Genomic DNA, 12,580 nt, shown 5'->3' with positions numbered 1-12,580 from the left:
GTTACGTAACTTTTTGACATTTCGTCTGCTTTTAGTGAACGCGCTTCGTGACTTTGTATTTGTTTACCAAACGCGCTAACAAAAGTAGCTATTTGGACATAAATGATGGACATTACCGAACAAATCAAACATTTATTGTGGAACTGGGATTCCTGGGAGTGCATTCTGATGAAGATCATCAAAGGTAAGTGKATATTTATAATGTTTTTTCTGACTTCTGTTGACTGCACAATATGGCGGATATATTTTTGTCTTGATTGGGCTCCGAGTGCCGACCTCAGATTATTGCATGGTTAGCTTTTTCCGTAAAGCTTTTTTGAAATCTGACACAGCGGTTGCATTCAGGAGAAGTGGATCTAAAATTCCATGTATAACACTTGATCTTTGATCAACGTTTATTATGATTATTTCTGGAAATTGATGTGGCTCTCTGCAAAAATCACCGGATGTTTTTGGAACTACTGAACATAACACGTCAATATATACTGAGATTTTTTGATATGAATATGAACTTTACCGAACAAAACATACATGTATTGTGTAACATGAAGTCCTATGAGTGTCATCTGATGAAGATCAAAGGTTATTTCTATTTCTGCTTTTTGTGACTCCTGTCTTTGGCTGGAAAAATGGCTGTGTTTTTCTGTGATTTGGCGGTGACCTAACATAATCGTTTGTGGTGCTTTCGCTGTAAAGCCTTTTTGAAATCGGACACTGTGGTGGGATTAACAACAAGATTACCTTTAAAATGGTATAAGATAGTTGTATGTTTGAGGAATTTTAATTATGAGATTTCTGTTGTTTGAATTTGGCGTCATATCGATCCCGTTAACGGGATTGCAGCCATAAGAAGTTTATAAGGTAACACATTACTTGACACCCAGTGTCATAAGGTGAGATGACAAGGTCATAATGTGTCATAACTTGAAATAACCTGTCATATGGTTATAACACTGTCATGACCCATATATTTACACCTGTTGTGACATATATTGCATTATTTTATGGCTGGTTATGACACCTACATAAGTGTCAAAACCCACATTTATTCAAATGTGTTATTTCCCTGCCAAGAAGTTTCATTTTAAAGTTTGCTCATTAAATCCTTTATAGTTTTTGTTGAAATAAATTCTTTACAGTCATGTTGTTTTCATCATGTTTTAAATAGCATGTAGAAAATAAACTTTATGACACTGTCAAGAAGCATGATGACCAACATAATCATATAAGCTAGATAGGCCTATCAGGTACAGGCCCTTAAATCAGCCATCAATCAAAAAGAGGGTGTCTTGTCGTGCTCCTGAACTCTGCGCCTGCATTCATCCCAGTCATCACATACAGAGCATTGGGGTAGGTGCATGTCTAACATCAATGTGTGCGCAATTAGTGATAATTGAATTTTGTTAATAAAACAAATAAACATATAACATAAAACATACTGTTGACACGTAGGCTATGGTGTAACGGAATGTTTTGCCTTGTGCGGTAGGTTTTGTGGATTTTGACACTTATGTAGGTGTCATAACCAATGTTCCCTAAAATAAATGTCGGCCCTGAGTAAATTTCAGGTCTGCAAACTTGAACTCTGTGAAAACTACTAGCGCGCATTTACTGTGAACATTGAGGCTGTACCCTCTTTAAATTAAAGTTTTAACAGTGGCCAAGTAGACAACTGTGGCTATTTGATCATAATATAGGCCTACCAGGGTGGCCTAGCATCAAAAACAATGGAGAAATAAACACACTCCATAACATTTTAACATGTTAAAATTTTAACAAAATAAAACTCATTATTATTCCCATACCATTATTACAGAGAATCAGACAAATTATGCTACGCTCTGCCTGTTGGCTACTTAGCTTATTCAAGACGTCTCAAAATACAACACTTGCCCTTTTAAACACACATTTTGTGCACTTGGAGGCAAACACTCCCCCACTGTCTAGAAATGAGTTATAACTGGGCTAATAACTCACTAAGAATATGAACAAATGTGCACAGGTGGCTACACAGGTGGCTACACAGGTGGCTACACAGGTGGCTACACAGGTGGCTACACAGGTGGCTACACAGGTGGCTACACACAGCTCTCACTTTGATCTCAAAACAAGCACATCTACTCATGACTACTGTAGCCTAAACACAGTCCAGTTCAAAGATAATGGCACAGATCCATAAATGCCCATGGCTATTTGCATATAGGCCTACCGCAGCTCTGATTGGTTGTGGCGCACAGGTCTGTGTAGAGTATGTGCCTGAGTCTAGTTGTGCCCATCAATGCAATAGAATCCTACTCCAATGCGCTCTGCCTACAAGAAAATCAGTTAGTTTAGCATGCTAAATCTTGCAATCTTGTTTGTTTTGTTTCGGTATATTACATTAAAAGTGGCTAATATTGCGTTTATTTGATCAGAATTTCCACAGTAGAGCGAAAACGTCGATAGTGTTAACTAAAGTGGAAAACTGTAGAAAGTTTAGTGAAGTTAAATTTCGTGCTTCTCTCTTGAGAATGGCGCTGAAGGAGATGGCTGCCGTTTTACGATCCCGTAACCAATTGTGCTACTGTGTATGTTTTTTCGGCGTTATTTGTAACTTATTTTGTACATAATGTTTCTGCGACCGTGTCTTATGACCAAAAAGAGCTTCTAGATATCAGGACAGCGAATACTCACCCCGTACCAGAGGAATACTTTTTCTTCAACGAGTCAGACGGGAAGGATTTACTTCAGATGCCCGACAAGGTCCTGATCCCCGTCATTCACAGAAGAAAGAGACGGAGGTATCGAGGACAAAGGTCCCGGGTACCTTGTAAGGATACGTCGCCGAGAGGGTAATCTACCTTTACCATCGGTCCTATTAGCCAACGTACATTCGATCGATAATAAAATAGACAAACTACAATCAAGTATATCCTAAAAACGAGACATTAAAAACTGCAATATCTTATGTTTCACAGAGGATAGAACAGCGGCCTCTGGTAAGACAAGGGGTGGCGGTCTATGTATATTTGTAAACCACTGCTGGTATACAAAATCTAAGGAAGTCTCAAGATTTTGCTGGCCTGAGGTAGAGTATCTCATGATAAGCTGTAGACCACACTATTTACCAAGAGAGTTTATCTGTATTTTTCGTAGCGGTCTATATACCACCACAAACTGATGCTGGCACTACGACTGCACTCAATGAGCCATAAACGGCCATAAACAAACAGGCAAACACTCATCCAGATGCGGCGCTCCTATTGGCCGGAGACTTTAATGCAGGGAAACTCAAATGGGTTTTACCTCATTTATACCAGCATGTTAAATGTGCAACCAGAGGGGTAAAAAAAAAAAAAAAACATAATTCTATCCTCCTGATTCTTGCTTACAAGCAAAAACAAACGCAGGAAGCACCAGTGACTCGGTCAATAAGAAAGTGGTCAGATGAAGCGGATGCTAAGCTACAGGACTGTTTTGCTAGCACAGACTGGGATAAGTTCCGGGATTCTTCCAATGGCATTGAGGAGTACACCACATCAGTCACTGGCTTCATCAATAAGTGCATCGATGACGTCGTCCCCACAGTGACCGTACGCACATACCCCAACCTACTGTGGTAGGTTTTTACACTCTTATGTAGGTGTCATAACCAGCCATAAAATAACACAATATACAGTATATCACAACAGGTCTAAATATAGGTGCCATGACGGTCTTATGACCATATTATAACAAGTTATGTCAGCTGTTATGACATATGACATGGTTATGGGTGTCAAGTAAAGCGTTAACCAAAATAATACAAAARAACCCAAAGCGCAGCGTGGAAAGTGTTCATGATCTTTATTTGTCAAGAATCACTCAAACAAAAATAACGAATACAAAAATGAAAGCGAACAGTTCCGTCAGGCACAGATACTAAACGGAAAACACCCCACAAAACCCAAACGGAAAATGACAACTTATATATGATCCCCAATCAGAGACAACGATAGACAGCTGCCTCTGATTGGGAACCACACTAGGCAAAAACAACAAAGAAATAGACAACATAGAATGCCCACCCAAAATCACACCCTGACCTAACCAAATAGAGAAATAAAACGTCTCTAAGATCAGGGCGTGACAGTACCCCCCCCCCCAAAGGTGCGGACCTGAACCTATAGGGGAGGGCTACGTCCCGAACCGGTGGAAGCTCCGGTTCGGGACGTAGCCCCCGCTCCCTACGCGGCTCTCTAAGGTCAGGGCGTGACAAGCTCAAATGCATAAACACCTTGACAGCTTTACAAAATGAAATATTAAAGCCAAACAATACAGGCTTTCAATCACACCAAAGACCAAAACTATATTGACAAATTATACATACTGTAGCCTAACTATCAAACGTGGACGAGCATCCACACTAGAGGATAGTTTGTGCTACAGTCGGCCTACATCTGTCAATCAACTGAGGGCCCAAATCAGCTCATCAACTCAGCCATGGGAACACAGATGGCTATTATTGGTTTTCACACCGTCCATTATGTGACATTGGATAGGCTAGCGGGTAGACTACAGAATGTAGCCAATTGGAATATAATCAAATAACAAGGGGCCTATTGCAACGATCGACGGCACTATATTATCACCAGCTGATGTCTCATTAAACCATCAATACATGCTAAAATCAAAATCAATCATGTTTGTACATTTGAATGTTGCAGAAATAGGACCTATAGTAGGCCTAGCATTTGAGCGAGCGAGAGACACACTTCCATGCAGAACAGGGCTCTACAGTGTGACCATTTTACTCGCATATGTTCCTAAATATTTAGTTCAGGAGCACCAGTGTGCCTAGAAAAATTAAGAAATTAATATGGATCTTTAGTGACCACAGAGATTTAGGACATCCGTTTAACATCCCATGCGAAAGACTGCACCTTACACAGGACAATGTCCTGGGGCATTGGGATTTAAAAAAAAATTTGACCAGCGATAAGAGTGCCTCCTATTGGCCCTCCAACACCACTTCCAACAGCATCTGGTCTCCCATCCAGGGAGAATGTCAGGCCATCCATCCGTGAGCTAAAGCTGAAGCCAGCTGGGTCATGCAGCAAGACAATGACCAAAACACACAAGAAAGTCTACATTAGAATGGCTGAAAAGCAACAAATTCAAGGTTCTGGAATGGCCAAGTCAAAGTCTAGACCTAAATCCAATTGAGATGTTGGACCTCCTGAAACGAGTGGTTCATGCTCAAAAACCCACAAATGTCGCTGAGTGAAAGCAGTGCTGCATGGAAGAGTGGGCCAAAATTCCTCAACAGCGATGTGAGAGACTGATCAACAACTACAGGAAGCTTTTGGTTGCAGTCATTGCAGTTAAATATGTCACAACCAGTTATTGAGTGTAAGGGGACAATGGCTTTTTCACACAGTGGCATTGGGTGTTACATAATTGAAATAAATTAAATAAGTCTCAACATTGTCTCATTTGTTCACACTGGTTCCAATTATCTAATATTAGGTTTTGGTTGAAGATCTGATAACATTCAGTGTCAGAAATATGCAAAAATAGAGAAAATCAGAAAGGGGGCAAATACTTTTTCYAGGCAATGTATGCCTGTTGTTTCTCTGGCAAACACTGTAATTACCTCTCGACCCCATATAGGCCTACCACTCTCTGTTTTGTTTTCCCTCGTAGCGGAGCTCATATGATTGTTCAAATAAATCTAACGGTTATAGCGGTTTGTGCGGACGCACCCTCCTTTCTCCCTGACTGAGGTTTTTAATTTCCTGGCCGCCTATCTACGGAGGTTGTGGTGGGAGGAACGTTTCTGCGGTAAGCCAACTGTCTGACTTGTTGCTTCAGGGCCCTGCGGTGTTGTTGCAGTGTCGTCGTCTCGTTGCCTGAATGAGCAGCAGCTGCCAGGTTTGGGTGCCGTGATGAGATCATGGCTAACAACAAAATAAAACGGTAACAGGTTCTCCATACATCGTAGGGTGTGATAAGTCAGTCATCACCATCTAACCAAGTTTCGATGATGGACTATGCATGTTTAGACCAATGCCTTCAGAAAGTATTGATACCCCTTGACTTATTTCACATTTTGTTGTTTTACAGCCTGAATTCAAAATGGTTTAAATATTTTTTTTCTCACCCATCTACACACAATACCCCATAATGACAAAGTGAGAAGATTTTTTTTAAACATTTTTGCAAATTTATTGAACATGAAATACAGAAATATCTAATTTCTCGTAAATTTGACGAGGGTAATTATTCATACTCTCGTCAATACTGTGTAGAAGCACCTTTTGCAGCAATGACAGCTGTGAGTCTTTCTCTGTAAGTCTCAAAGAGCTTTCTACACCTGGATTGTGGAACATTTGCTGATTATTTTATTACAATTCTTCAAGCTCTGTCAAATGTGTTGTTGATTATTGCTAGACAACCATTTTCAGGTCTTGCCATAGATTTTCAAGTAGATTTAAGTCAAAATTCTAACTCGGCCACTCGTTCACTGTCTTCTTCGTAAGTAACTCCAATGTAGATTTGGCCTTGTGTTTTCGGTTATAGTCCTGCTGAAAGGTGAATTCATCTCCCAGTGTCTGGTGGYAAGCAGACTGAACCAGGTTTTCCTCTAGGATTTTGCCTGTGCTTAGCTCCATTACATTGATTTTGTACCCTGAAAAACTCTCCAGTCCTTAACGATTATAAGCATACCCATAACATGATGCAGACACCACTATTCTGATGCACACACACACACACACAGGAAAAGAACAGGAAACCAAATCAGCATCTCCCCAAGTCATCTCAGACAAACACACACAATCACAAACGCGCACGCAGGCACATATGCACAATCACAAACATGACACCAACACAAACAACCTCATACACACACAATGAGTCTCTATGGTTACACCGCAAAGGGGTTGAGAGGGCTGGTGGCCATGTTGGCTCATACTCAGCTTTCTCACGCTCTCCCTTTCCCTCTCATCCTCTTCTCTCCTCTCCCTACCCACTTCACGGTCTCTCTCTTTCCCAGTCGTTGCTCTCTCCTCTCTATCCCTTTCTCTCCCTCGTCCCCCACTCCCTCTCAACCCCCTGAAGGAGTGCTGTCCTCCCCCTGCCCCTTCACGTCGACACCTAATGACGACATTAAAGCCTGAGGCCAGTCTTCCCAAGTGACTGAGATAATGACAGTATTACACATCCTCCCACTCCTCCATCAATCTCAATGAACGGCTCCTAGTGTGGGCTTTTCGTTCTTTATAAAAGAGGAGTCCACATGAAAGGATACCTCCTAATTAGGTGAAAGGAGAGATCATGCATATTGCTTACAGGCCTCTGTTCAAATGCAGTTCTGAAGGATCTGTGTTATGAATTTTATGAATAATGACTAAATGATGTATACGTTTAACGTAGAACTATAACTAACAGAATTCTACCCTGTCTCTGTATAATGATAAATAATGTTTGTCCATAAGAAAGAGGGACTGTTAGCAGGCGAGGAACTGTGGCAGACAACTTGTGACCACTGTGGAACTGATAACAGGGAAGGAAGTCTCCCCACCCAGGGAGGGGAGAAACCTTGGGCTTGTAGTAGATTGTATAACAGGTGGCAGGCAATGTATGAGTAGGAGAAGACTTGTGAACTATATTGTCATTGTCTTAGAGGAGGAGGGACAGTTATGACGAAATGAGAGGTATATAAACCAATGTACATGTAAGGATGGGCAGAGCTCTCGTAAATAAACGTTGCTGACTATTGTAGACTGGCCTCTGTCTGATTCACTTCAACCAGTTTCTTACAAATTCTGGGTTTCAGGCTGAGTAATTCATTGAATTGGGTTTATGAACATGGAGAACATAATTCTCGTGACAATCTGTCATTCTGATTTTTTTGGAAGGTCATGTGTGTTGATAGCATCATACATAAACATGAATGGTAACACTTCCTACGAATAATTCCTAAACAATACTTTATAAGCGCATAGCATCATACATAAACATTAACACATGAATACCATCTTTATAATGCATTATAAGCACATAGGATCATATACAAATATGAACAGTAACACTTCCTATGAATACCCACTTCACAATGTATTATAAGCACATTTATAACACCTTATGAGCTATTCTTCATGCATGACATAGGTGCTAATAACTGCCTAATAGCATATAAATAAACAATGAATTAGCAACTAGATTCATAGGGCATTATGACCAGGCCTTATAAACCAAACTGTATAATGCACTATATGAAAATAATAAGGACAGAGAGCATCATAGGGATTGATTTTCATTCCTTTACACACCCTTTTGGACACAGTCTGTCTTGCACAGCAAACATGAGTGAATGTTTTTATTAGAACATGGAAATGACAAAGTCTTGGTCAGCAAAAAGGGATTTTAAATGGAAATTCTGTGACTAAGTGAGAATTTTTACAAATAGTGTGTGTGTGTCCACTGTTGGAGTAAGAAGATCCAGTCCTGCATCCTTCAAACTCACTTCCTGTATTCCCTGGGCACTCAATGAGTCACTCATATGAGCACACACAAAAGACACACATGCACACATGAAGACTAGGGCCGGGACGATACCAGTATCGCGAAAAAAATTCAATGACAAATAAGCAGACCAAATTCTTCGCTCCTTTAAAAACCTGCTATATGTAAAATAGTGAGTGCTTGGAAAATAAATAAATGTGACTCTGGATGACAACATAATGAGGTTTGTTTCCCATTACACTGTTTTGTTTCCTTGCCACGATACTAACTCGTATCGCTATACTGGTATAGTCCCGGCCCTATTGAAGACACTCATGAAGACACTCATGAAGAAACATATGCACACACACACACACACACACACACGGCATGTGCTAGTCCTGCATTGCACGTTTAAACAAAGGGGTTGTGCAAAATAAGAACCAATCCAAAAAGGGGGAGAAGACCACCACTGATGTCTGTGCTGAACACACACATTATATCATCATGACTCTTCACTTTTTGCAGGGTTTACAGTTTGGTTCGTCCCCTCATGTTCCCAAACCACACATACCTCAAACAGGGGGGGGAGAGCATTGAGTACATACATATAAACCAGGCAGGTTCCAAGCATTCTCAAGCTATTCCAGATGCATGTTTTTATGCTCCGGAGAGCCAGAGAGCGCTACTAACACATTCCTCGCGTGCGTCTCTCTCTCTCTCAAAATGTAATACACAGAGCCTCAAAGTGCTCCACATGAAACCAACTCCAGATGAGAGGGGGAGGAGGAAGAGGGTAGGGGTAATAATATTGTGAGGGGCAGCTCCCCAGCTCCACCACTAAAACAGTCCCAACCGTGGAAAAGAGAACCAATATGGTCAGGTCAGGATGACCAGGGGATTTGTTGAGCCTGGATGTGCACGTGATTTATTTTGTAAGGATGGAGGGATGGGGGTATTGTGTAGAAAGGGGGATTTCACAGATGGATGGGAGGGAAAGTACATCAATTGAGAATCTGAGATACAACACCATATTTCTTGTAGGGCTAGGATACTCGTCTATAAATGTGTGATGAACATAACATATTGTGCATCCTTCCTTCTTGATGTCGTCTTCATCTACTTGACTGCCTAAATCACATTGGTCAATGTAATATTTCTTATTTGAGTGAATTTGGTCTCTCCAGCGCCAATAATTACTATTTTACTCCGCGTCTCACAAAGACATGGCGGTTGGAACCAAAAATCTCAAATTTGGACTCAGACCTAGGGACAGATTTCCACCGGTCTAATGTCCATTGCTCGTGTTTCTTGGTCCGAGCAAGTGACTTCTTCTTATTATTATTGGTGTCTTTAAGTAGTGGGTTCTTTGCAGCAATTCGACCATGAAGGCCTGATTCACGCAGTCTCCTCTGAACAGTTGATGTTGACATGTGTTGGTAACTAATGAACTTATCCTCTGCAGCAGAGGAAACCCTGGGTCTTCCTTTCCTGTGGCAGTCCTCATGAGAGACAGTTTCATCATAGCGCTTGATTGAACATTTCTTCAAGTGCAGTCGCAAAAACAAAGTTCTTGACATTTTCCMGATTGACTGACCTTCATGTCTTAAAGTAATGATGGACTGTCATTTCTCTTTGCTTATTTAAGCTGTTCTTGCCATAATATGGACTTGTTTTTTTACCAAATAGGGCTATCTTCTGTATAATACCCCTCCCTCCCCAACTGATTGGCTCAAACGCATTAAGAAGGAAGGAAATTCCACAAATTAACTTTTAACATGGCACATCTGTTAATTGAAATGCATTCCAGGTGACTACCTCATGAAGCTGGTTGAGAGAAGCTGTCATCAAGGCAAAGGGTGGCTACTTTGAAGAATCTCAAATATAAAATATATTTTGATTTGTTAAAAACTTTTTGGGTTATGACATGATTCCATACGTGTTATTTCATAGTTTTGATGTCTTCACTATTATTTTACAATGTAGAAAATAGTACAAATACAGAAAAACACTGGAATGAGTAGGTGTGTCCAAACTTTTGACTGGTACTGTATATAGATGGGTAATGGTCAGATAAGCACCATAAATGTCATATTTGCATATTGCATAGGTCTTAGATGAGAGTTAGGTAACCAAGTCAATGACATCTAAATACCACATGTAAATCTCAGGTAAATTAAAAGGTGAGTTGTCACTTTTTTGACAACATAGGAGATTGTTGACAATATTTGAGTTTTGACAAAGGGCATTCTGAACTGACTCACCTATTATTTTCTCCTGGTATCCCTTGGTGAAGAACTGCATCGCAGTTGCGGCTCTCCACGGAGTTTTGAGAAGTCCCTGTCTTTGCGGGTCTTCCCCGAGTCCCCGGATAATAGTGGTGTAGGCAGCTGCCAGACTAGGCAAGCTCATCTCGTTGTCTTCTATACTTCGGGTGCGCTCATGCTTCCAGTTTTCCACGACTGACGACCCTGTGTGCGAACTCGACTCACCGGCGGTCCCCGTCCCTTGACATCCCACATTCCGGGTGTCTTTTTTTACCAAGCTGTCAAAGTGTCCGTTATTAAGAGAACTTTCGTTTGTAGTCGGTCTACTGTCAGCTTGGTTGTCGTGACTCTGTTTTGAGCGCTCCATAGTTCAGATTTGACGAGAGGTCCCTTCGCGTTCACCTTTTCTCCGACTTGGAAGATGCGCTTTCCAGTGTTCTCGCTTCGCAAACTCAGCTTTGTTTAGGGCGCACCTACCGAGTACACTGTCGGCAGCTGAACGTGTAAAATTATTTGAAACAAGCACGCGTTGGTAGTACCAACTGGCGTTATAAATATATAATCCTTGTGCATTTCTATTGGTCGAGCATTTTGAATACGTCACGTTCTGTCAGTGGTAAACAGATGGATAACATGCACTGCTCGAATTCAGTATGGATCCGATTTATCCCATATTCCCATGCCAATGGTAGCCATGATATTCACTATTAAACAAAATAAAATATAAGCCATCTTGTATTCATATATTAAACAACATTGTCAAAAGTAGACGATTCACATGTCAATCTTTGGAAAAGGTGTATATTTCAATATTGCAGTGTGTTTTTCAAAAAATWAATTTACTAATAGTTAAGAAACCACAGTGAATCACAGGCTACCACACACTTTAGTTTTTGCACTCTGACAAAAGGTGCAAACGAATTTGTGTTTTTAGGGTGACAAACAGCTCTGTTGTACAACAGATCAATAAATATATTTACGAAGGCAGAGGCGTAGGAAGAAATTGCTGTGTTGTTGGGAATAAGTAAAAGTGATTGGGCCAACATTTTCCAGCAAAAATACCCCGACATGTTTAAATGAAAATGTGTGCAATCACATTGCATCATTTAACACCTAACACAGGACACATTTGACCAAAAAACACCACAAATTTCCATTGAAAAACAAGCCTGTTATTGTTTATGTAATAAGGCACGAGTGGGTGTGGTATATGGCCAATATACCATGGCTAAGGGATGTTCTTATGCACGATGCAATGCCTGGATACAGCTCTTAGTCGTAGTATATTGGCCATATACCACAAACCCCCAATGTGCCTTATTGTTATTATAAACTGGTTACCAACGTAATTAGAACAGTAAAAAAAATGTTGCAGCCAATCATCATTCAGGGCTCGAACCACACAGTTTATAATGCCAATTATACAACGGGTGGGTCTAATCCTGAATGCTGATTGGTTAAAAGTACATTCCAGCCAGTGTCTATTCCACAAGTTACCACCGGCTAAATCTATTTACTCTGTTCCATCTGACTGCGCAATCCACTCTCATCAGCCCAGCCAGGCAATTCATAAACTTCATCTCCACTGTAAAAAGCATCTAGACATGTTCTCATTATTGTTTCTTTTAGACTAATATTTCGTTTTCAACAGCAGAGATTTATTTAAACCTTGCAGTCTGTCTCTCTGACATTTGCAACATTGTTTCAAAATTCAAATTCGATCTCCAGCTGTCCCATAGTAATGAACTTGTAGGGGTCGGGAGTCGGGACCAAACAGACAGGTAGGCAACATTTCTTAGCCAGTCAAAATCATGAATCAACTGACATCATTTTTATGGATATATATA

At 40.7% G+C, this 12,580-nt stretch overlaps 1 protein-coding gene across 1 annotated transcript in view; it reads right to left on the bottom strand.

Moving 5' to 3' along the window:
• The window catches only part of LOC112068203 (GTP cyclohydrolase 1), a 42,070-nt gene extending 30,811 nt beyond the window's left edge, over window positions 1-11,259 (bottom strand). The window contains exon 1 of the mRNA XM_024135286.2: window positions 10,731-11,259. Within this exon, the coding sequence (XP_023991054.1) occupies window positions 10,731-11,100 (370 nt within the window). The 5' untranslated portion in view covers window positions 11,101-11,259. The remainder of the gene's footprint in view (window positions 1-10,730) is intronic.
• Window positions 11,260-12,580: the final 1,321 nt, after the last annotated feature.

The sequence above is a fragment of the Salvelinus sp. IW2-2015 genome, unplaced genomic scaffold (assembly GCF_002910315.2).
Source record: "Salvelinus sp. IW2-2015 unplaced genomic scaffold, ASM291031v2 Un_scaffold245, whole genome shotgun sequence".
Taxonomy (NCBI): domain Eukaryota; kingdom Metazoa; phylum Chordata; class Actinopteri; order Salmoniformes; family Salmonidae; genus Salvelinus; species Salvelinus sp. IW2-2015.
This window is presented reverse-complemented; position numbering and strand designations above follow the sequence as displayed.